This window comes from Ursus americanus, chromosome 2, assembly GCF_024610735.1.
Source record: "Ursus americanus isolate L20-20 chromosome 2, mUrsAme1.1.p, whole genome shotgun sequence".
NCBI classification, from domain to species: domain Eukaryota; kingdom Metazoa; phylum Chordata; class Mammalia; order Carnivora; family Ursidae; genus Ursus; species Ursus americanus.
The window spans coordinates 68,423,450-68,447,092 of NC_142128.1; the positions used below are offsets into that span (position 1 = coordinate 68,423,450).

The following is a 23,643-nucleotide window of genomic DNA, read 5'->3' on the forward strand; positions in this document are numbered from 1 at the left end:
TGAGCAGGAACAACTTGGAGTTTCTGTGCGGGACAGCGAGGAGCTGGGGGTCAGCTGAGCTCTGCCTAGTAGGCAGGCAGAGACTGGATGTGACAAAGACCCAGAGGACAAGAAGTCCAGGGAGCGAGGGGGTTTGGGAGCTAGGGGAACCAGGGTGGTCAGGAATGGGCTGGCCCCTCCTTCTCCATCCCCCCGGAGCAGGGCCTTAGGTCCACGGCAAAAGTGCTGGGCCACTGCCAGCCCACCCCCAGAGGGGCACAGGCAAGAGGCACCCGACCCCTGCTGGTGGCAGCAGGCGCAGGAGGGCAGCACGCAGCTGGGGTGTGCGTGGGTGGCAGCAAGGAGGGGCAGAGGGAGGAAGCTGGCTTCCTGAAGCCTCCTCAGCCCTCAAAGACCGACCAACAGACAGACAGACAGCTGGCAAGAGGCAGCCTGGGGGACACAGCTGCTCCAGTAAGTACCTGAATGGGGGGAGGAGGGGCCCTGTGGTCCTGGGGTGGTGTGAGCCCTGGGGAGGTGGGAGGGCATCTCCAAGGTGGGTGTGAGTGAGGCTGCATTGGGGGCCATGGTGCCTGGCTGGGGAATGGGTGCTGACCTCGCTGATATCGCCGAGGGGCATGGGGCACGGGAGCCGCAGAGGGGTGTAAGGAGAGCAGAGGCCAACAACTCCCTTCCTGCTTCGTGAGAGCTTCTTTCTACCACCCACATCTGCACAGGGCCCACTCTGTCCCCTCACCTCTGTGACTGCCTGCGGGCTTAGCGACTCTCACACCGCCCCCACCCCTCGGAAGCTGTGACCTGGCTCTGGAAGATAGGGACTGTCCCCCAAGAGGAGACGGGCCCCACCACCTCCATGCCCCCTCTTGTGCCCCCAGCTGTCGCCTCACCATGCGCTGCCGCTCAAGGGCTTGGTGAGGCCATTTCCTGTGACGGTTACAGAGGCGGGAGATGGGGGGATGGGCAGAGGAGGAAGGAAACACCCCCCCAGCCTACCTCCCTGGACAGAGACCCCAGAAGTCAGAATGACTTGGAAACAGCCAGCAGTTACGACAGGGTCTACCAGGGTCCCCAACAGGCTCCAAAGCTGCAAGAGGCCTCAACCCTCTCATCTCAGAGAGGGCCTGGACTAGAGGTGGTTTCTGTGACTTTCTTTCTCCCTTCTACACAGAACACATCGTTTCTGTTTCCTCCCTTGTCTTCTTTCACCTGGGCCCCAGCTTAGAGCCCTCTGTCCTCTGGCCTTGGGCAGCCTCTTCTCCCCTCTCTCCCTCCTTCTGGAGTCTTTCCTCCCCTCCCCTCTCCTCCCAATCTCTGCTCCTTGTCTGGCCCCTACCCCAACCCCAGACTGCCCACCACCTGGGTCCCCTTGTAGAGACCCCGGCTTTCCCGCAGCGACAATGACAGCACGGCTCAGTGAACAGAAGACACCCCAGTGAAAACTGAGGTGCCAGAAAGCAGGCAGCTGGCCTGGGTTGGGAGCCTTCTCCTGGCCAGTTGGACAGGCCAGAGGTCAGCAGCTGAGGGGCCCTATCTTTCAGGTGAAACTCATGGCTGAGTGAGCCTTCCCTGGGCCCAGCACCCCACCCCAGCATGGTCCAGGACTGTGGGGGGTGCTCCAGAGCACAGCTGCCGACTTGGTCTCTGGGGGCAGCCATGACCCAGCCTCCACCTGCCAAGGCACCAGCCAAGAAGCATGTGCGGCTGCAGGAGAGGTGAGATCTTTCCTGGGGCGGGGGGGGGGCCTTCCCGGCCCTGAGACCCTGCCTGGTTCCCTCCATCTGCCCCTCCAGCTCTGACAGCTGGGTCCAGAGGGCCCTCAGCTGTTGACTCCAATCTGGAAAGGAAACCCAATGTGTTCATTTGTGTGTCATTTGCATGTCATTTACATGTCTGGGTTATAAAGTTTCATGTCAACCCAACGCCTGCTCCCCAAGCCCTAAATTGGGCTAAGCAGCCCCTGGAGCAGGGCTGTCTTGGGTCTGGATGTAGGTCTGAGCTTTAGGAGCCTGGAAGGAATGGGCAGAGGCGGGCAGCTGGAGGTTGAAGGCTGCCCTGATCTGACTGACAAAAAAAGGGCACATAGCAGGGGACTGAACCCTTGAATCTCCTGGGCCTCTGGGTCCAGGGGAAGACAAGGAGCAGCCTCCTTAGACGCACCCTGTAACAGTAATAATGGCTAGGGCAGCCATTGTTTCCGGGCACTCACTGGGCACTGGTTGTCTGCGCCCGCAGGCGGGGCTCCAATGTTGCTTTGATGCTGGATGTGAGGTCCCTGGGGGCCGTGGAACCCATTTGCTCAGTGAACACACCCCGGGAGGTCACCCTACACTTTCTGCGCACAGCTGGACACCCCCTCACCCGCTGGGCCCTGCAGCATCAGCCACCCAGCCCGAAGCAGCTGGAAGAGGAATTCTTGGTAAGAACTTGGGGTCCCCTCCGATCCACTCTGCCCTTCTGAATCAGAGACAGCCAACGGGCACCATACTATCATAAAACGGGCACTCAGGGATGACGAGAACCCCAGTGCCAAGGGAGAAAACCACCCCCTGCTCCCCCTTCTGCCCTCCACCCCACCCAGACCTACTAAAGCCACAAGGGAACAGCTAGGACCAGCTCCACTAGATCGGGGCGGGGTGGGGGGTGGAAGGGGGGAAGGAGGCTGAGAAGAGGTATCGGCTATTCACTCATTTCCTCCCTCTGCCAGAAGATCCCCTCAAACTTTGTCAACTCTGAAGACCTGGATATTCCTGGCCACGCCTCCAAGGACCGGTATAAGACCATCTTGCCAAGTAAGAAGCGCGGCAGGCATCAAGGGAGGTAGTGCTGTCCCTGGGGCTGGACAGGTAGAAGGCAAGACACACAGCCTCAGCCAGCGAAGAGCTCCTTCACACGGGGCACCTGCTTTCAGCAGAAAAATACCAATACCTCACCCGGGCTGGGGGAAGGAGGAGCAAGAACCACAACCATAAGGACCGGCGGCTCATATTTGCCGATGATTACTGTGGGCCAAGCAGGGCTGCAAGCCCCTGATAGTAACTCATTTCTCGAAATGTCCCCGTGAAGCTGATGCTATGGTATGATTGCTCCCATTTTACGAACGAGGCAGCAGAGTCACATCACTTGCCCAAGATCACAACTTCTTTCTGCTCTTCCCCCACTGTGGGAAACGCCCAGCAGAGGTCCATAGTGGGAAAGGCACATCAGGACGGCTCCCAGAGAGAGGGCTTTGAGCAGCTCAGATGCAAGGCAGCCGCAAGACAGCAGTGACAAGTTTGGAGATGGGAGTGCAGGGGCTGTAAGCTGTTGACCCCGACAGCTCAAGGGACCCAGGGATCAGCCCCTCCCACTTTTCAGAGGCAAGCAGGAGACCCTTGCAGACTCTCTCCCTCCCCCCCGCAGAGCAGCCTTGTCTGGCCAACCCACCTCCAGCAACTCCCCATCTGGAGGCCTCAGCTCACCACCAGCTCCTGCGGTTCCAGCCCTCTGCCCGCAGGGGTGGGTCAGCACTCATCAAGTGAGGGGGAGGGAGCAGCCCTTGTTCTTGGCCTAAGTCTAATCAGACCCGCAGCCACGAGAGAGGGGAGAGGTCCTTCTGCCTGCAATCCCTCTCTGTCCAGAACCAGGCCAGCACCCGGAGAGCTAGTCTCCTTTCCTCACAAGCTAGGTTCTCTGTCCCTGCTTGGATTGGATCTGGAGAAAGCCCTCCCCCTTTGAGGGAGAGGCTGACACACCCAGTAATGGAATGGGAGTTCTGGCCCTGCTTCCCCACTGTGGGATTTTAGGCAAGTCACTCATCCAAATCCCGTATTCACCATCAGAAAAAATTTTCTCCATGACATCTCTTTTTCTGCTCCTATTGGTACAATCCTGTTCCACATCCTTACTGACCTCAAGGCTAGCCTATCTCACTCACCGCCCATTAAGCCCCTGCTGCTCTACTCCCTTTCCTCAATAGCCCGTCCTACAAGGCACCACCCGGTTAACCTTCCCCAGTTATTCCTTTTTTTTTTTTTTAAAGATTTTATTTATTTATTTGACAGAGATAGAGACAGCCAGCGAGAGAGGGAACACAAGCAGGGGAAGTGGGAGAGGAAGAAGCAGGCTCATAGCAGAAGAGCCTGATGTGGGGCTCGATCCCATAACGCCAGGATCACGCCCTGAGCCAAAGGCAGACGCTTAACCGCTGTGCCACCCAGGCGCCCCCCCAGTTATTCCTTTGATCGTGTCACTCCACTGCTCTGAAACATTCTGTGGCTCCCTATTGTCCACATATAAAATAATTTAGTGGGTCTCTGGCCACCTGCTATACTGGAGGTACTGTGAGAGGCACAGGAACTCACCTCTTCCTGACCCTGTTGGCGTGTGCATTAGTCGTCCCCTTCTGACCTCTGACCTCTGCTGATTTTTACTTCCTAGATCCCCAGAGCCGTGTCTGTCTAGGCCGGGCACAGAGCCAAGAAGACGGAGACTACATCAACGCTAACTACATCCGAGTGAGTGGCCTGGCTGCGGCTGCCCTGCAGGGAATGGGGGGGGGCGGGGGGGGGGCTGTGTTTGAAGACATCTGTCCCGGGAGAACATCTTCCAGTTGCGGGTTCCTGCTCCAAATCACAGCCGCCACGGCCCCGCCTAGCTGGGGCCGACACTGAAGAGGCCCCAAGCCACCAACCAAGAAAACAGAGCACGTGTTAAGCCGAGAAGAAGATACCACCCAGTCTCCTTCATGCCCGCTATCACTTCATCCCTCCCCACCCTCTATGCGGGGAGGGTACGCCGGGAGGAAGTTGCATTTTTGAACCCATTCGCTCATATCCCCAGGGCCTGTCGCTCTTAGCTCTGCTGGAAGGTGCTGGCACGAATAGGAGCTCTTGGCTGGCTCCCTTTTCTCTCTCTCTAGCCTTAACTGCTCCCCAAAGCAGCCCCTCCTTTGTGGAGATGGTTAACATCAAACTACAGGAGCCAGGGAGGCAGGGTGGCCTTTGGACCCCAGCTTCCCACCTCTATTGGCCCTAAGTAGATGCAAAAGCAGTGCCCCCTAGTGGCTCAAAGTGGGCAGGACAGCGGTCCGAGGTGCCAAGAGGTGGAAAGCTGTTAGCCAGGGCCCGGTGAGGAAAGAAGACCTCCCACTCGCTGCAGAAACGTAGGGAACAGTGGTCGTCTAGATTTCGTCATCTCGAGGTGCTGAGATTCTGCAGGGGAGAGGAAGGGGCCAGCAAGAGTGTGCTACATCTTGCTACTAAGTATAGAAAAGTAATATATAAAAGTGAAACACTCACTCCACGCTGTTGAACACTGTTTTCTTATTTCGCGCTGGTAGAAAGTAGCAGGGGAGGAAGGGAACACACTCTGACAAAGGATTTGGTATGTGCGAGCCTCTCAGTATGCTTCGTGGAATGTAATCTGTACCATATTCCTGCAAGTTAGATATTATGTCCAATTTACAGATGAGAAAGCTGAGGCTTATGGAGGCTGGGTAACCTGCTTATGGTGGCATAGCCAGTAAGCGCAGAACAGGGATTTGAACCCACGTGTTCCTCCCTCCAGAACCTCTGTCCTCTCCACCGTGTGGCTTCCAGTGCACGCATGGGTGCGTCTGCGTGTGTGTTCAGTGGCTTCGGGCTGATCCCAGGACCTGCAGAGTCCAGGACTCCCCCAGAGAGCTAACTCTCACCGCTTCCCACCCTTCCTTGTGTGCGTGTACTCCCCAGGGCTACGATGGGCAGGAGAAGGTCTACATTGCGACCCAGGGCCCCATGCCCAACACTGTGTCGGACTTCTGGGAGATGGTGTGGCAGGAAGAAGTGTCACTCATTGTCATGCTCACTCAGCTCCGAGAGGGCAAGGAGGTAGGAGCCATGGTTCTTCGTGAACCCAGAAAGGGCTATACCTTCCCCCACCACACATGCCCTTACTCAGGGCCGCTCAGGACTAGGGGCTCCCCTGGGAGCTGACAATAGCCAGGCCCAGCTTGCACTCTCAGAAAAGTTTCTGAGATATATGCCATGGAGGCTATCCACAGCGAGAGTGGGGGATGGGGTAAGCACTTCACCTGCATGTGCCAGGCTCAGGAGAGCCCGCCCCAGGTGCTGACCCAGGCAGTGCGCAGCCCCTCCAGTGGGGGTGGGAAATGGGGAGGGGACCCCACTCCCCTTTCTGCTGTCCTGGCCCCTGCTCCGGCTGATAGACACTTCCCCCTTCTGACTCCCAGCTCCCTCCCTCCTAGAAATGTGTCCACTACTGGCCCACAGAGGAGGAAACCTACGGACCCTTCCGGCTCCGCATCCAAGACACAAAAGAGTGTCCGGAATATACCGTGCGGCAGCTCACCATCCAGGTACGGGGAGGTCAGGCCGTCTCCAGCATCTCTGAAACTCAGGCCCAGCCTTCCCTGGGAGCCAGGGGTTGACTCATCTAAACCTTCTAGAACACACATCTAAAGAAGAGCTTGAGGCACAGAAGAAGGAAAGACAGGGGGACTGCCCTGGTCTAATCGGGCAGAGCCAACAAACCAAGCGGGAGCACCAGGAAGGCCCATCCTGCTGTGCTGAATGGCCGGGAAAGGAGAGGTGGGGCCCCCACATCATGCTGTAGGAGCCCCAGGAAGTCCAGAGAGATGTATGATAAACATATGAAGTGCTTCAAAATGCCTTCTCTTATCATATAGCGTTGGATACTTTTCAAAGCGTTTCTCTACCAACTCCTTATCTTCCAAGCATCCAGAGAAGTAAACCAATAAGATATCACTATCTCCTTTTTCGAAGTGAAGAGAATGAGGGTAAGGGACTTTGCCCAAAGTCATGTGCTGGTTAGAGGCTGAGCCAGAGCTAGGACTTGAACGTGGGTCTTTCCCCACTCCCCGGACAGCATTCCTTCCAGCATTCCAGAGGAGGGAACCGTGGAGTTTGAAGAGCAGGAGAAGGGAGGGCTGACCTTGCCTGCTCGGGGTCCCTGACTGTCCCAGGGAGTCATTCTAGCCCTTGACCTCCTCTGGCACCAGAGATGGCTGGCAGTGCCCCCTCCCCTGACCCTGGTTTTCATGCCTTGTCCTTCTGCCAGCACCAGGAGGAGTGCCGGGGACTGAAGCACATCCTCTTCTCCGCCTGGCCTGACCACCAGACCCCAGAATCAGCTGGGCCCCTGCTGCGCCTGGTGGCCGAGGTGGAGGAGAGCCCAGAGACAGCTGCCAACACTGGGCCCATCGTGGTCCACTGCAGGTATGCGCACCCCCCTCCCGGGCAGCCTCGAAGCAGGCCCCTCCTCCCTTGCCACTGGGTCTATCCTTGGAATGGGTCCAGGAAGGACAACATCAGGCAGGCCCAATTCTTCCCAGGATGGGAATCTCTAGGTCATTCAGCAAGGTACCCAGTGTTTATTCTCTCCTTCATGCAGAACCTGGCCATCTGGGCCGGACATTCAGACACAAGCCAGAGAGGGGACCGACTCTCAGAAAGCTTCCCAGTCTGCTGGGGAGGGAGGTAAACATGGTCCCTGCTGGTGAGAAACTCATGCTTATTGAAAACCTGTTACTGTCAGGCACAGTGAGAGATGCTAAGGAGAGAGCTTGGCTTCTGCCGACAGGCTTACAGTCTGGAGATGACAAGACGAAGCACTGCGACGGCGGCGTCTGGGAGCACAGAGCCAAGTCGCCTGTCCCAGACTTTGGCCAGAGAAGGTTTTCCACGAGAAAGGACATTTAAATTAAGTGAAAACCTGAGAGGTGAATTAGCCAAGTGAAGAGTGGAAAGGCGAAGCATTCCGGACAGATGGGACAGCGTGTGCAAAGGCCCCTCGATGACATTTTTAAATGGACACATCGCTGGGAGTGGAGTTAGAGGATGAGGGCCTGGAAGTCATGTGGGGGAGGGGAGGAGAGTGATAAGAGAGAAGTCTGGAAGGCCAGAGGACGAGAGGCCTCATAGACTGGCTAAGAAACTTGGATTTAGCCACGGGAATACTTGGGCTACAGAATAAGACTCTGATTGCGAGCGAGCGGGGGTCACACAGGGGAAAGCTTACAATAAGGAAACCATTCGGGAGTGCGTGCCCTGAATAGAACATAGTGGCAAAAGTACAGACAGAGGCAGGACGCCTGGGTGGCTCAGTCGGTTAAGCATCTGCCTTCAGCTCAGGTCATGATCCCAGGGGCCTGGGAACGAGTCCCGCATTGGACTCCTTGCTCAGTGGGGAGCCTGTTTCTCCCTTTGCCAGTCTCTCTCTCTCCCCCTCTCTCTGACATAAAATAAAATCTTAAAAAAAAAACCAGACAGACAGAGGGGACTCATGAGCCCCTTCCCTGCAGATAGCACCTGGGCATAAGTGCTGGCAAGTCATCGGGGCTCAGACAAGAAGTCTTCCCTAGGAAGGGGCCAAGAAGATTTTGAAATAAAGAGCGAGACAGAGTGGAGTGCAGGAGCCGGCTGTGGGAAGGACCCGAGGTGGGGAAAGGGGGCAGCTGTGGACATAAGTCATGGCTGGAGGAGGGAGAGGGCCTCAGCAAGCCCGGCGTGAGCCCTGACAGCCGGAAACCACTGCCCACTGCTAAGCAGAGGACGGGTCCTCGAAATGTCCACAGGGACTGGGGGGGGGGGCTGGGATAGGTTTAGGGCAAGGCTAGTGAGAAATGGAACCTCCTCCAGCGCCAGCTCTAACCTGCAAAGGTACCGCCACCTTCCTCTGTCCTCATGTCCCCACCCCTGAAACAGAGTGCCCGAAGTGCCTACAGCTTTCTCCGCAGTTTGAGGCCTGGCACCCACGTTCCCTGGTCACCGGTCTCCCACGTTCCCCACTTGCCGGGCCTCCGTGTTCCCTGGTCTCCTGTGACCTCCCTGTCCCCTCCCTGGCTGTGTCCAGTGCAGGGATCGGCCGGACTGGCTGCTTCATTGCCACCCGAATTGGCTGTCAGCAGCTGAAGGCCCGTGGGGAAGTGGACATCCTGGGTATCGTGTGCCGGCTGCGGCTGGACAGGTGGGTCAACCGCGTTGAGGAGTAGCCTCCCGGGCACCAGAGCACTTAGAGGAACGTCCCCATCAAGCACCTCCCTTGAGGAAGGAAGGGGCCCTGGGCTTCAAGAGCTGTTTCTCTTGCAACTAACGCCCAGGAAAGAATCTCTATCTAGAGTGTTTGCTTGGGGGGCTGAGAATGAAATATGCCCCTCTGTGGATATCTGAGCCTTACATCTTTTATTTCCCTACTCAGGGAAAGCTGGAGGAATAGGGGATGGTTGGCTCGAGACACCAGGCAGACACAGATAGCGCACAGAAGCCCACTGGATCCCGAGACAGGGAACCGGGGTGCAAATCCTGCCTTGCATCTCGCTGAGCTGCCACGATATTTCTCTGGGCCCCCATTTCTCTATCTAGAGAGAAATAATGGCTCCTTCCCCCAGAGAGCTGTTGTAAGCAATGAGTTAACTCACTGTGAATGAGTTTTTTGAACATAAGAACCTACTATAAAAATACGTGGAGTCATTATGTTTAAGATGGGGAGGAGGAAACTTGGGGGCTCAGGCATATTCCTGGCCCGGTGTGAGGAATCAGGGGTCTGGTTCTGCCCCAGGAGCTGATGGGTCAGAGAAGCACAAGTTCCGTCATGGGCCGTCTCCTCCTCCTCGACACAGCCAGCCACGGGGGCCAGCCCTGAGTACGGGGCCAAGGGGCTTTCCTTGTGGGGAAGGTGTTGAGGGGCAGCAAACAGGAGTGGGAAGCCCAGAGAAGGACCATATGAAGTAGTTCACGGGTTCTTTGGGAGAATCTCCCTGCAGAAGTATGAAGATGTTTGACCTGACCCTCCCTCCTCTGCTCACGGTTTGCATACTTCCCTCACAGGGGTGGAATGATCCAGACCACGGAGCAGTACCAGTTCCTGCATCACACTCTGGCCCTGTATGCGGCCCAGCTGCCGGAGGAGCCCTGCCCCTGACCCCTGGCGTCCTCCACCAGCCCAGGTGCCAAAGTCCCCTAGGCCTGGGCAGGTGGGTCTGGGAAAGTGGACCTCGTGATCTGAGGGATGGGAATGGGGAATGGGTGCCCCTCAGGCGGCGCGTGCATTCACCAGAAGCTGCATCAGCGAGGACTGGGACTAGACTCCAGGTCTTTACCACTGGCCACTCTTTGGCTTCCTCTAGCAGCCCCGAATGGACACTTGGGGGAACCTCCCCTGTCTCTCTGACCTTCGAGCTAGGAGCCGGCATTTACCACAGAGCTGAAAAAGGAACCCAGGAGTCCTGGTCTTGTCTAAAGTGCTCTGTGAGCTTCACCTCTCTGTCTAGGACACGGACATTAGGTGCTTTGCTGCCATAGGGAAAAGCAATCAGAGAAGTTCCTAGAAGCCGCTCCGGCTGTATCCCCTTCCTGGGGCTGGCAAGACAGTGATGCCAAGATCATCATCTTCCTTCTGGGCCCTGCCCATGAACAGGCCAGATGCCAGAGCTGGGAAAATCTGGTCCTGACCATGGCCAAGTTCTCAACATCCCAGCAGTGACTCTGCTTTCTCACCCCACATCTGTGAGGGCTGGATACCCCACCAAAGAGAACAGGGACCCAGACCAACCCCGTGCCCATACTTGAGTCCCAGGATCAGGCTACAGAGGAGACCAGGCCAGGCAGTTGGAACCTCTAGAAGAGGGAAAGTGTGGGGAACCCCTCAGAGGTCCAGAGGGCTACCCCTGCCTCCATAATTGCCAGCCACTCACCCCAGGTACCCTCTAGGGAGGCCCAGCATCCTCTATCTTTGCCCACGACCTTGGAAGACCCCTGAGTAGCGGGAGGTACAAAAGAATGAGGAGTGAGGAAGAAACGAAGAGCTTGGCCTGATTTTTAGAAAACCAGCCCCCCGCCCCCTGCCATCCACCCCTGCATTTGCAGAGGGCACCTGGAGAGCCTGGCTGTTTCCACGAACAATCAGGGTGAACGCATTCCATGCGGACCTGGGGCCTCAGACTAAACTGGGATCCCTCATCGTCTCTCCGAGAGAACGAACTCCCTTCAGCATCTTAGTATCAACACAACGTCCAGGGCACCCAAGATCTATCTCAGGGATCACCTACACACCCCGGGGAAGACATCCAAATCCTTCGTCCTTGAATCCACGATGGGCTGCTCGTGGGGAGGAAGGAAGGCACCATCTCTCGGGCACCCAGCCCCTGGGGTCTGCTTTGGCTGATGCCAGTTCTCTGCGGAACCCCCCCAAGGAGCTGGATCCTGGAGGACCGCTGAGCCTCCTCAGTCATGACGTCCCTTCTGAAGAACCTGCAATGTTGAAACTGAGGTTAATTTTCTTACTGCTTCTGCTTGGTCTCACAACGAAATTCCTCCTTCCTTACAGCCCCGGGAGCGGGCTCACCTGCGCCTGCGCCTGGGAGGCACTTGCAGCCTGAGCCTGGGAAGCTGGGCGAGGAGCTCTCAAGTGCCTGAACCCGCCCTGAGCTCACCCCCAGCTGGGAGGAAAGCAGCTGCATGAGCAGGGCCCGCAGGCTCCCCTCCCTGGCACTGTCACCGACCCCATTCTAGAACTTAGAGAGTAGGAGCTCTGGAAAAGGAACCAAGTGGGAAAATAAAGGCTTTTTGGACGACCGATTCATTCCTTCTTCCCATCTTTTTCTCAGGCCTCTGGACCCTCTTTATAGCAATAGAGTAAGAATCCCTAGACCAGGAATAGGCTGCAGATCCTTATCCCAGGACACGCACATTTCTAGCACTTCTTAAGACACACGTAATGACACTGGAGTCAGTTTAGGAAATGAGGCAGAGATGTACCCTTAGGAGCTAGATAGGGACCTATAAGGGGCAGAAGCTAGAAAGATGATATTTGGCGATCCCTCCACTTTGGCCACTGTCTGATCATTTGGGGTCATCTTGGGGAGGTTTGACAGATATGGTTTAGGTCGACAGTTACGCACCCTCAACTATGAACAACAGACTACATGTGAAGACGTTTGAAAACCAAATACTGGGGCGCCTGGGTGGCTCAGTTGGTTAAGCGTCTGCCTTCCACTTGGGTCATGATCTCAGGGTCCTGGGATCGAGCCCCACATGGGGGGGGGGCTCCCTGCTCAGCAGAGATTCTGCTTCTCCCTCTCCCTCTGCCCCTCCCCCCACTCATACTCACTCTCTCAAATAGATAAAATCTTGAAAGAAAGAAAAAGAGAAAGAAAGAGAAAGAGAGAAAGAAAAAGAAAGAAAGAAAAAAAAGAAAACCAAAAACTAAGGAGCACCCATCCTAGGTGGGGGACTGCCCTGAAGCCTGGGACCTAGGGGCACAGCCGTCCCTGGGGTGCAGGCCCCGTGGCTACTCCTCTGAGGCCGGCGGCATCTTGGCCTGCCCTACGCCTGCTGCCGACAGTTCTCCTGAAGAAAACTTTGGCTGTCACCAAAACAGGCCAACTTTTTCATCCCCCACACATCTTCCTCACTGGAACCCCCCCCCCCCCAAGCAGGATTTTATGTGTGAATTATGGGGATACTAGGAAATATCAGCCTCAGCCTCAAACAGCTGTTGCACTTAGGGCCAGAGGCTTCCTACACAAGCCCTTCAGGTCAACTGTGGTTAACAAAACAAGATGGAGTATTAACACACCCAAACCCGGTTGTTACTCTCTGCTTTTTAGGTTTTGAGAGGGTAAGATCAGTCCCCAGAGATGTTCAGAGGCAAGGACTCAGGGAACACAAAGCCTCCACTCGCCTGCCTTTCACAGACGTCTCATCTCCGGGTTCTGGAAAGTGGGTGAACCGTCCTCCCCCCCCCCCCACACCGCTTAACGGGTACCTCACCCACCTCGGCCCACCACCCCTTACGAAGGAAGGGGGTGCCAGCCAGGGCGCGGCAGCCCGGGAAGGAGGGCAAATAGAATTAGACCTCTTTCCCCGAGAGCCCCCTGGGCGCCAGCAGGCGCAGGCCGTACCCCGGAGGCGCGAGGGCTCCCCGCGCACCCCCACGCGCCGGCCGGGCTCGGGGCGAGGGAGGGGCGCGCGCTCGGGTGCGAGCCGGACACGGCCGGGCAGCGGCGGCGCGGGAGGGCGGCGGCGGCGGCGGAGGCGGAGGCGGAGGAGGGCGCTGAAGCCACACCCATCGGCGAGCGGATCCGGGGGCAGCGAGTCGTCGGCCGCTGCGCTCGAGCCTCCGCCCGCACCGAGCCGCGGGACCCGGGCCGCACCGGGGAGGGGCCGCTCCCGGCCGCAGCGCGAGGGCAGCGAGGGGCGAAGGGCAGCCGGCACCGGGCGGGGCCGGCGGCAGCGACCATGATCGCTTTGTTCAACAAGCTGCTGGACTGGTTCAAGGCCCTGTTCTGGAAGGAGGAGATGGAGCTCACGCTGGTCGGGCTGCAGTACTCTGGCAAGACCACCTTCGTCAACGTGATCGCGGTACGGGGGCGCGGGGCGCGGGCCCGGGGCGCCGGCCGAGGGTCGGGCCTGTGTTGGCCCGCGCCGCGCCCTGGTGAGCTGGGGTCGCCGCCTGGCATGGCCGGGCACCGCCGGGCGCCGGGCGGGGGAGGAGCGGGGCCCGGGCGCTTGGGGCCTAGCACGGACCGTGGGGGACCCGGGTGGCGCGCGACCCGCTCTTCCGCCCGGGCCGGGATGGCACGGCTGGGGGCGGGGAAGGGAGACGAGGACACGGGCTGGGGCCCTGGGACTGGCGACTCCAGGGGGTCACGAGGCAGGAGGGATCCGCCGCCTGCAGAAACAGGCCCCCTCCGGTCCCCGCGCAAGGGGGCATGACGGGGCGAAAGTGCCCGGGCCTGCCCGCCCCGCGGGCGGAGGGTCGCGGGACCCGGCGGCCCGAGCGGCGTGGGGAGGGGGCTGGGGCGAGCCCGGCCCCACCCGGAGGCTTTAACCCCTCTCTGCCGGAAGAGGAAGCCCCGCGCTATTGAGGGGGAGGGGACGTACCCCCTGGGGCTGGTGGCATCAGCTGAGGCCCTTAGCTCCGGCCCAGACTCCTCCTCTCCGGGAACCGCGGCGTCTTAGCTGGGGTCCGGGGAGGATGGCATCATAAAGGGAGTTTGGAGTCTCCGCCTGGCTCAGAAGTTGCCGCTGGAGGTGCCTCGGACCAGAGGACGAGTTGGAGGGGCGCTGCCCACTCTGGGGACATGCGAGAGAGTGGCTCTGAGGGCTTTGGGTAGTCGAGTCCGAGGTGGGCAATTTTCAGTCTTTGACTGCCAGCGAGTGGTGGGGAAGGAGTTAAAGTCTGTCTCAAAAAAAGGGAAGACGAGCTCCATGGGTGTGTGAGCTGAGGCTGCAGTAATGGCTGCGGCCTGCGTGCAAGAACCTGGCAGGACTGGGCGTGGGGCCGAGGGACGCTTGGGCCAGGGGGCGCTGGGGTGGTCCCGGCCCGGCCCCAGTCTCCATACTAGGGTTTCTGAGAACTGGGCATTGGCCACATACTGGGCCAAAACGCGCATCAGGAGAGAGGTCAGAGAAGAAGTATGGCCGGTCAGCCTAGGTACCCCCCTGCGCCTGTGTTGCTGCCCATCCGGGAAGAAGGGGGCCCCTGACGGATCTCAGCATCCCAGAAGGAAGGCCACCTGAGGCAGGAGGGCAGAGGGAAGGCTGGAGCCTGGAGCTGCGGTACCCCATGGTCCCATGTTTGGGCACCAGCTTCCTTTTCCAAACATGCTTTGCGAATGACCTCTGCCCCTTCCTCCACGCCGTGGTTCCTGGCTCCTTATCTGGCAGGGCAGGACCTTCAGGCCCTTGCTGGGTGTTTTGGCCTGACAGGCTCCCTAGCCAGGGTGTGCCCCTGAGCTCCCATCTGCCCAGGTTCTGGGCCTAGGGTCTGGCCCCCTAGTTAGATCAGGCATTGACTTGGGCTCTTGGGCCCCTTGGGCAGGAGCGTAATGCCTGGACTCTGATCCTGCAGGCCCTGGTGGCATGGCTTCTAGTCATTTCGATCTGGGAGATACCTCCGGGAGATACCTCCAGGGTAAGGCCAAGAGGAGGAACAAGTTGCTGCTGCTCTTGTGGCTCAGGCTGGGTGTCACCTCCAGTCCCCAGGGAAACTCTCCTCATGGAGCGGTTCTGAAAGCCGTGGTCCTGGGCAGAGACCCACAGGCCCCTGGGTGGGTTCCACTTCCTCCCCTAGCCCTGCATCATATCCAAAACAGGAACAGAACTCAAAAGAGTCACAAATGGCACTTCCAGGGGCAGAGTTTCTGTGAGGTACAGGGAGTGCGCCCCCCTCCTAACCCATGCACTCCCCTTTCTAATATTCAGTTTGCCACTTTGGCTTGCACCTCCTGAAAGTGCAAGCAAAATTTCCCTTTAAAGAGGCTTCCCAAGAAAAACCACCCCTTGTGGACTTCAGTGGAAGTTCTAGCATCAGGGGAACTGGTGTTCTCGGATTCTCCAGGGCGCCCGCACCGGCATTTCTGCCCACCTTGCGCAGAACTGCAGTAGAGTGTCTTTCAGAAAGAAAAGAAAAATTGGGACCCCTGCGCTCTGTTCTGATGCCCACCACTGACTCTCTGAATCACCTTTGCCTGTTAATTTGGCAACTGTTTGTCTTAGCTTTTTCCCCATTTGGCTTTTGCTACTCGCTAGATGAGGTCTGACTGTAAATAGAAATTGAGTTGATGTGTCTAGTCACTCAGCAGGCTGATGTGAACTGGAAAAAAAATTTTTATAGAGACTTCACAGTGCTTCTAAGAACCTAAAACTGATCTCTTGAGTTCTAAAAAAGTTGTGATGTAGAAAGTAGGAGATGTTTTGCCCGAGGGAACCAAGAGAGCCTTTTCAAATATTTCAAGCCATTTCAAACCATTTAAATATGTAAAAGACTGTCGTATGGGAGAACTAGTCTCAGGGTACCCGAGCCTTTGGAACAAGGGATGGGAGTTCCAGGAAGATGGATTTTTGCCTCATTATAAAGAACACTCAGAGCTGGAGCCCACCCAAGAGGGAATGTGCCAGAGGGTATTCAAGTCTGAGACCAGAGGTTAGACCATGTGACTTTGGGGTTACTTCCAACCTTAAATGAGGAGCTTGTGAGATCAGAAGGCATTAGCAGGGAAATGAAGTCATAACCTGGTTCCAGCTAAGCTTTGGTTCACAGCTGAACTGGAAATATGGGTGCCAGGGAGCCTGGTTCCCTGGCGGTTCTCCTACCCAGGAGCACATTTGGCCAGGCTAGCCTTTTCCTTTACGCGGGAGCCTGTGGGTCTTCTAGTTCCCAGAGATGCCAGGTGGGTCCTCATGCTATATCCAGACCATTTCCGGGCACGTTGTGAGCCTTATTTGCCAGTCTCTAGGAAAGGAAAACCCTTCTCCCCATTTCACAGAAGGACACCTTGAGGCTCAGAGAGGTTGAAGTGCCTCGTCCAACCTTTTCCATGGTGAGTGATTAACAAAAACTGGGCTTTCTTCTTCAGACCCTTACGTTCTTCATGAGCCCAGATGGGGGAAGTAGACTTTGGTTCAGCAGGTGCCCCCATCCCCACCCTGGCACCCTGCTGGGGTTTGGGACTTAGACTGCGTGTGGTTAGGGTTTCTCTCCTTAGTGAGAAAAAAAAGCCACCCTTCTTCAGGGCACTCCTTTCTCTCAGTGACTCCTAACTTTCAGGGCTCTTGGGCCCTTTCGATACCTGATAAAAATACAAGACCCTTAGCACGCCTGGCTGGCTCAGTCGGTTAAGTGTCCGACTCTTGGTTTTGGCTCAGGTGATGATGTCAGGGTCATGAGATTGAGCCCTGCATCAGGCTCCACACGGGGCATGAAGCTGGCTTAAGATTCTCTCTCCCTCTGCCCCCCACCCCCTGCTCATTCTCTCTCCCTCTCTAAAAAAAACCAAAACACGTTAGAAACCCTTTCCCCAGAGAAGTATCCATACAAACAGAAATTTTGCACATGCAGATTGGGTGCAATTTCGGGGGGTTTGGGGACTCTCTCAAGTCCAACTGTGGCCCACAGGTGAGGGACCCTTGCTCTGCCTTGTCGTGAGCATCAGTCAGGGGGACTCCTCACTTCTGAGGGCCTTGGTGAATGAGTCAGGGTGATTCCTGCAGATAAAAGGGAATCAATCAGTCTCATCCAGATGGGACCTCAAGAGTCCTCACTCAGGCCTGCAGGCTCTGAATAAGAAGTCATCGTCTCCTACACCTTAGCTAATGGTCAGAGCCCCTGACTTCTTTATGTGACCTGAGGCAATTATTCCTGCCACCTAGCAGAAAAAAATGGCATGGTACAGAGACAAGGCTGTCACCCTCAGATTCAAGGTGAAATAAGCCCTATCTCCTGCATCTGGGGGCGGGGGGTGGGAAGAAGCGCCCTACGTGGGGGGTGCCTGGGTGGCTCAGCCGTTAAGTGTCTGCCTTCGGCTCAGGTCATGATTCCAGGGTCCTGGGATCGAGCCCCGCATCGGGCTCCCTGCTCAGCGGGAAACCTGCTTCTCCCTCTCCCACTCCCCTTGCTTGTGTTGCCTCTCTCGCTGTCTCTGTCAAATAAATAAAAATAAAATATTAAAAAAAAAAGAAAGAAATGTCCTACATGGGAACATGGAGATGACCTTGGAGGGAGCTTGGTCTGGCCTTACCTCAGGCCTGGGGCTAGTTTAGTTTAGAGCGATCTAGACCTCTTGGAGACGATTTAGAGGGGGAGAAATGAAGACCATTAGAATTTGAAAATGGGTTATGGGATACGGAATTATAGTCAACGCCTAATTATTCAGCACACATTTGCTAATGTTGTTAATGGGGGCATGGTTTCCCTCCCTGGGAAGCTCTCAGTCTAGTGGGAGACACATGAGTCCACAGGGAATGTAGAGGGTGGATTATCCGTCCTAACAAACGGAGTACGGTGCAAAGAAACCAGAACCATGGGTAATCCAGAAATTGCTTGGTGTGCAGTGCATTTTGGGGGTGGCCTATTTCCCTTCCCTCAGATATTTACTGCTAGTTTGAGGATAGTCTGCTTCCCTTGAGGTCCCCTGACTGTTTACTGTGACCTGTTTGAAGTTCTTTTGCCGGGACCTAATTGTTCTTCTCCCCTGGAGACTCAGTGCAGTAAAGGGGCTTCCCTTTACGACAGAGAGGTGTTGGTTAGGCCTTAGGAAGAGTTTTTTCTGGGTCTGGGCTGAGAGACTTTGAGCAGCCTGGAGAAGACAGGGCCTCTTGTTCACAGGAGTGCCATGTGGAGTGGGGTGGACACCTGAGTTGTTTATGGCCATCCTGCCTGAAAGCAAGGGACGCTCAGGCGATGACCCCGTGCCCCTTGCAGAGGGGTGCCTGGGAAGCTCTGGCCTGGCCTCTGCTTTATTCTTGCAGCCTTGTGGCTGTGGCTGCCAGGGACAGCACATCCGGTTCTGTCCATTGGCACCCCTTTTCCAATTCTGACTCTTCCTTGCAGTCAGGACAGTTCAATGAAGATATGATCCCCACCGTGGGTTTCAACATGCGCAAAATCACCAAAGGGAATGTGACGATCAAGGTGAGTGGCAGGAAGCCACAAACTCTGGCACATACTCGCTCGGGGCCACAGAAGAGCACCTGCGTGCCTGCTGGGGCGGGCACCCAGAAGGAGTTGGGGAGGGGATCTGAGACCCGTGGGAGGAGAAGCTGAACGAAAGCAGAGGCTTGGAGAAGTGGGAAAAGAGCTCAAGACTTCTGAGGCAGTCAGAGGGGCGCAGGCACTGGAGGGATGGACAGCAAACCAGTCCCTGGGTGGGGGAGGGGGACGGGGAGCCAAGATGGGTTTGGTTGCTGCCTGCTGCTGAGACCATGTCGCCCTCTTCTCACTCAGCTCTGGGACATCGGGGGACAGCCCCGATTCCGCAGCATGTGGGAGCGCTACTGCCGAGGAGTGAGTGCCATTGTGTAAGTGCAGGGCCTGGCAGGGTCTCAGGGCTCAGCCTCCCCTGGCTCCCCCCCACCCCAGCCTCACTGCCTACAGGGACCACAGGCCACAGGCGCAGACTGGATTGGTCACAATCCTTGGTTCAGGATACACTGTCCAGCCCACATGTAACCTGCCTTTACACTTGTGCTTCGTGCTTTGTATTTCTTATTTGCAAAATACTCTGAGCCCCTCCCGGCCAACCCTAGAGCCAGAGCGCCAACCAGCTGAAAGTACATATGTCTCCCTGCCTCCTGCAACCTAGCGTCACCACTATCCTGAATTTTGTATGATTTAAATGGTTTGTTCCCTTGCTTTTTTAAAAATAATTTTATCCTACGTATATATGCCCAACAAAAGATTGTTTCATTTTCATTGTTTTTAACCTCACATTTTCGAAGTATCTTGCTGCAAGAAAGTCTGGGGCTGCCTTTGCTTTTTTCACTCAACCATGGCTAGTCTTCTCATGAAGACCCAAGAGGGTCACCTGGGGAGGGATTTACACCTAATCTTAAAGGGCCAAGCTTCACCCCTCTCATGACAGCTTGTCCAGAGGGGACTTCCAGGTGACAGGATGATGGCAGTCCGTGGAGGGAGGCCCAGGTAGCCCATAGATCCAGAGGTGACCATGCCCCAACAAGGTGTTTCCTCCTGAGAGCACAGCCCCTCTTCCTGCCTCCCAGCCTGTGGTGTGAACATGCTTGTTCCCACCTGCTGTCCCCCAGGTACATGGTGGACGCCGCTGACCAGGAGAAGATTGAGGCTTCCAAGAATGAGTTGCACAACCTACTGGACAAACCCCAGCTGCAAGGCATCCCGGTCCGCAGGCTAATGGATGGGAGGGGAGGGAGCCGCTGGGAAGTCACTGGGGGCAGGGCTGGAGGCATGTGAAGGCTGGGGCGCTGTCAGTGTGGGGGAGGGGAAATGGATAACCTGGCACGCGGCCCTGGACCTAGTCCCTGTCCTCCCTTCTCTGTAGGTCTTAGTCCTGGGTAACAAGCGAGACCTCCCAGGAGCATTGGATGAGAAGGAACTGATTGAGAAAATGTGAGTTTGGTTACTCTTCTCTGTCCTTCCTCCCTGCTCCCCAAATTTCCCAGGCCTCGGAGAGACGCCTTGCTGCTGCTCTCAGTATCCGCCACACGGTGGCAGCAGAGCCCACCTCGCGAGGAGCCTCGCGCTCTGGGTTGTGGCTCCTTCAGCAAGAAAAGGACTCCGTTGCCCCCAGCCCCAGGCCCCCTGGGCAGTCCTAGCCTCAGCAGGTTCCACTCTGGTTTCCCCCCAGGAATCTCTCTGCCATCCAGGACCGAGAGATCTGCTGCTACTCCATCTCCTGCAAAGAAAAGGACAACATTGGTGCGCGTGGGTATGGGGGAGTTGCTGACATTCTGGGAATAGCCACAGGGCGAAGGGGGGAGCAGGGAGGCACTCCTGAGAGTTCTAGCACAGTGGCTCTCAAAGCTGTTCCCTCCAGAACTTTCCCTGAAGCCCAAAGCTCAGTAACTCTCCCGGGGTGGGACAGGCATCCAGGAAGCTCAGATTCTGAGCTTTATGCCGGCTCTGCCTGTGACTGGCTGTGTGGTCTTAGGCTAATCACTCACTTCCCCCACTGTAACATCACAGGGTTGGCTCAGGCCGTTCCCAGGCCCCTTCTGGCTGTGCCATCCCAGGGCTCTGTCTTTCACAGCACCCACACACAACCCTGCCACGCATCTGGGACTGTTTGGACCTTGATGGCTCTGGGCTTTTGGTGCCCTCAGAGTTGATCCCCAGTTGCAGTGTTGGAAGCCCTGGGCTTACACCATGCCCCTAGGTGTTTGCTCCCCACCCCCACAGTCGGCCCAGCACTGGAAGGCCTCTAAACTTCTCTGTTGTCCCCCACCCAGATATCACCCTACAGTGGCTTATTCAACACTCAAAGTCACGGAGAAGCTGAGACTGCGGTCCTTCCCCCTCGGACCAGGGACCTGCTGTCATCCAAACCCGAAGCCGAGCTCCCCGCCCACCCCGCCGTCCCCCCTAAGCCCGCCCCTCCTCACTCAGCGTGGGGAGGGGTCCTCTGGGGATCCCAGAGTCCTGTTCTGCTGAGGTTTGAACTCCTGATTTTATTGTAAAATAAACTGCTCCCATTCTGGTCCCCTAACCTCTGGCCCTCCCCCTTCCCTCTGCCCTTTGCCCCCCTGCTTTGTCCCCTTAACAGCCCGGGCCCCACAGCCCCTGCCCTCCTCTCTCCCCTGTCCCGCCCCTATGCCGCCCTTTTCAACACTCTTCAGTTATTGTCCTGTGTGTACAGTATATATATGTATATATATTTTAATTTTTTAATTTAAGCAAAGACTAAAATCAACCATTTGATGCTGCAGGGGCCCGTCAGGATCTGGGAGAGGGGCGGTGTGGAAAGAAGGCAAGAGAGGCAGGGCTGGCTCGGGGCAGGTCGAGATTAGGAAGATGAAGGCTAGCTCCTGGGGCAGGTACCAGCCTGGGCACTGGTGGCCGTCCCCATGTCCCGTTTGTTTCCACTTCCCAGTCAGGCTTGTCCCTGCAGTGCTCGAATGTCACAGGCCGACAGGAGTCTCCAGAGGCGCCCCTCTCTGCCCCCAGTCTCAGTAGGGCCACCGGGCACACCCGAGTGCCAGAGACCACCGGGCCAAAGGGGCAGGGGGCCAGCCTCCACGCTGCCCCAGCAGCCCCTCCTGCCCGCCCCCGGCTCCCAGCTCCTGCCCCTTCCTAGGGCCCCCAACTTCATGGGCCACCTCATTTTCTGTTCTCGTTTTGCAGAGTTGCACAAGGAGAGAACTCAGCATGGGGGGTTGGTTCTTTGGGTTTTGTTTTCTGTTTGTTTGTTTATTTGTTTAATTTAATGATTTGTAAAGTGATGTTCCTCTTCCTTTTTTACACTTTTAGCTCATATTTAACCTCTGTTTGGAAAATGATTCTTGTAACTGTACATTTTTTGCCTCCTAACAACAAGAATAAATGACCGGTTTTGTGTTGGGGGGGTGTCCGGGGCTGGGTGTTTGTCCGCAGATGCCACAGGGGGACTGGCGGGCCCGCACCCTGGGCACGAACAGCCGCAGCGAGCGAGGCACGCGCTCACACTGGGCACACAATGGCGCTTCACAGAGCAGCCTCGTGCACGTGTGCCCAGGCCTCGCCCGGCCTCCTCCTCCCTCCCTTGTCAGACTTGCGTGCGGTCTGGCTCTGAGCTTGCAGCTGCCAAGGGGAGCCCGCAAGCCTGTGGGCTGGGGTCAGCGTGGCGGGAGTGTGGGGCTGCCTCCCCAGGTGTGCCGGCCTGGGCCTCTGGATCCCGGGGGTCCGTTCAGAACCCCACCTGCAGCCAGCGTTGGGCAGAAGGTGAACTCCGTCCCCACCCATGCTGGAGCCAGTGACTTGTCTTCCAGGGGGAGTGCGGGCCTCCAGAGCCCGATGGCGTCCCTCCTCCCCTGCTCCCCTGCTGGTGTCAGTGCTACTGGTGTTCTGGGAGAGGCTGCCCCCTTAGCCCTCTGCCCAATCCCAGTCCTCTCCCCACTTGACCCCGACCTCCAGAGCCTGGTCCCCCCTCCTCCTCGCCCACAGCTGCTGCCTCAGAGCCTTGCGGGCCCTGCTTACCCAAAGCCGGGGCCATCTTGACCCGGTTTGGCAGCAGGCCCCGCCTCCCCCCTGCTCCGCTCCCCCCTCAGCCTCCCTTCCCTCTGGAAAACGGAGCAGGCCCCTACAGCCGCTCCATGCCCTCTGGGCCTGCCTCTGCAGGAAGAAGGAGCTGCAGTTTGCTAAGATCTGGAAGTAGGGATCCTGGGGTTCAGAGTCCTGGGCCTGCCCTGTTGGCTCTGAATTTCACCAGCCCTTCTTGGGGCCCAGGCTTCCTCCTGGAGGCATGTCTAGCCAGAAAGGACTTGCCTGGAGAGGTAGTTCCCCACTGCCAGAGGAGTCTGAGGAAAGAATGTGGATGGAATTTGGCAAAGGGAGCAGAATGATTTTAGGGTGTCTTCCAGCTGTAAGGAATAGGAGATGTGCCCCCTGGCTAAGGAGGTCGAAGCTGGAGCCAGGCTGCCCCTGTGCTCTCCCGGCTGGCTGCCGAGGTGGCAGGGGCTGCCCCGGGCCTGGGAGGCCGAAAGAGGCCTGTCACTCATACGGGGAGCAGGACAGGACGGGTGTCAGGGTTGACCTGCCTTTCCCTGTCCTGAATCCCCGGATGAAGGGTGACATTTGAGATTATGATGAGCCGGTGACCAGCAAGCAGGCGTCATCCTACCACCGGGCCTGCATGCAGCAGGTGCCCGATAATGGCCTAAAGAACTTGCGAAGCTTGGACAGGGAACAGACTGCGTACATACGCAAATCCTCGTGCGTGGGACCCTTTGAAGTGCTAAAGCCTGGATGAGTTTTGAGAGTACCCTGGCCAAGCCTACCTACTCTGTAGTACTAGAGAATTCATTTCCCAAAAGGAAGGAAGAAAAGGTGCCAGGCGTCATGCCAGATGCTTTCTATGTCTTGTCCTGTTCAATGACTAGTGCTCCGTGAGAGAGTTATTCCATTTTACAGATGAGGAAACTGAGAGGCTCAGTGACTGCGTCCAGTGATTGGAGGGAGGCGATTGTCACCGGGAAGAGCACGTGCTCTCGGCCCCACAGTCCCAGCTGACGGGGGAGGCTCCGTGGGCTGCCCTCTCCCCCCCTGGCATCAGGGTCTGAGGGCTGGTCTAAAGTCTGACCTGAGGGGGAGGGAGAATGTCTGTGCTGCCTCAGAGCATCCCAGCTCAAATCCACCGCCCACCACTGTGCCAACCTGCCCCCCCACCCATCCCAAGCCTGGGACCCCTAAGCAACA

General features: G+C 57.1%; 2 protein-coding genes across 9 annotated transcripts; both read left to right on the forward strand.

Annotated features, from left to right (window-relative positions):
- Positions 1 to 14: 14 nt before the first annotated feature.
- On the forward strand, positions 15 to 10,065 carry PTPN7 (protein tyrosine phosphatase non-receptor type 7). Of its 5 annotated transcripts, XM_045787660.2 has the most exons (11): positions 15 to 453; positions 717 to 911; positions 1,539 to 1,712; positions 2,233 to 2,416; positions 2,705 to 2,789; positions 4,417 to 4,493; positions 5,709 to 5,846; positions 6,224 to 6,334; positions 7,057 to 7,214; positions 8,851 to 8,964; positions 9,825 to 10,065. In XM_045787660.2, the coding sequence occupies exons 3-11, from the start codon at positions 1,591 to 1,593 to the stop codon at positions 9,916 to 9,918; spliced, it is 1,083 nt and encodes a 360-aa protein (XP_045643616.1). In that variant the 5' UTR covers positions 15 to 453; positions 717 to 911; positions 1,539 to 1,590; the 3' UTR covers positions 9,919 to 10,065. The 5 variants fall into 5 exon arrangements, with proteins under 5 accessions (XP_045643616.1, XP_045643614.1, XP_045643617.1 ...); XM_045787658.2 differs by lacking the exon at positions 717 to 911; XM_045787661.2 differs by lacking the exon at positions 717 to 911 and having other exon boundaries at positions 2,708 to 2,789.
- A 2,989-nt stretch (positions 10,066 to 13,054) lies between these two features.
- On the forward strand, positions 13,055 to 21,810 carry ARL8A (ARF like GTPase 8A). Of its 4 annotated transcripts, none has more exons than XM_045787664.2 (8): positions 13,055 to 13,358; positions 14,851 to 14,913; positions 18,331 to 18,411; positions 18,724 to 18,797; positions 19,542 to 19,635; positions 19,796 to 19,863; positions 20,079 to 20,172; positions 20,703 to 21,810. In XM_045787664.2, the coding sequence occupies exons 1-8, from the start codon at positions 13,236 to 13,238 to the stop codon at positions 20,928 to 20,930; spliced, it is 825 nt and encodes a 274-aa protein (XP_045643620.1). In that variant the 5' UTR covers positions 13,055 to 13,235; the 3' UTR covers positions 20,931 to 21,810. The 4 variants fall into 4 exon arrangements, with proteins under 4 accessions (XP_045643620.1, XP_045643623.1, XP_045643622.1 ...); XM_045787666.2 differs by having other exon boundaries at positions 13,088 to 13,358; positions 20,102 to 20,172; positions 20,703 to 20,959; XM_045787667.2 differs by lacking the exon at positions 14,851 to 14,913 and having other exon boundaries at positions 13,059 to 13,358; positions 20,102 to 20,172; positions 20,703 to 20,959.
- Positions 21,811 to 23,643: the final 1,833 nt, after the last annotated feature.

Coding starts and splice junctions, on each gene's coding strand:
- ARL8A (XM_045787664.2), top strand. CDS start 13,236: ATGATCGCTTTGTTCAACAAGCTGCTGGACTGGTTCAAGGCCCTGTTC. Junction 19,636..19,795: donor CCCAGCTGCAAGGCATCCCG/GTCCGCAGGCTA, acceptor CCTTCTCTGTAG/GTCTTAGTCCTGGGTAACAA. Junction 20,173..20,702: donor CAAAGAAAAGGACAACATTG/GTGCGCGTGGGT, acceptor TCCCCCACCCAG/ATATCACCCTACAGTGGCTT.
- PTPN7 (XM_045787660.2), top strand. CDS start 1,591: ATGGTCCAGGACTGTGGGGGGTGCTCCAGAGCACAGCTGCCGACTTGG. Junction 4,494..5,708: donor TCAACGCTAACTACATCCGA/GTGAGTGGCCTG, acceptor TGTACTCCCCAG/GGCTACGATGGGCAGGAGAA. Junction 7,215..8,850: donor CCCATCGTGGTCCACTGCAG/GTATGCGCACCC, acceptor GGCTGTGTCCAG/TGCAGGGATCGGCCGGACTG.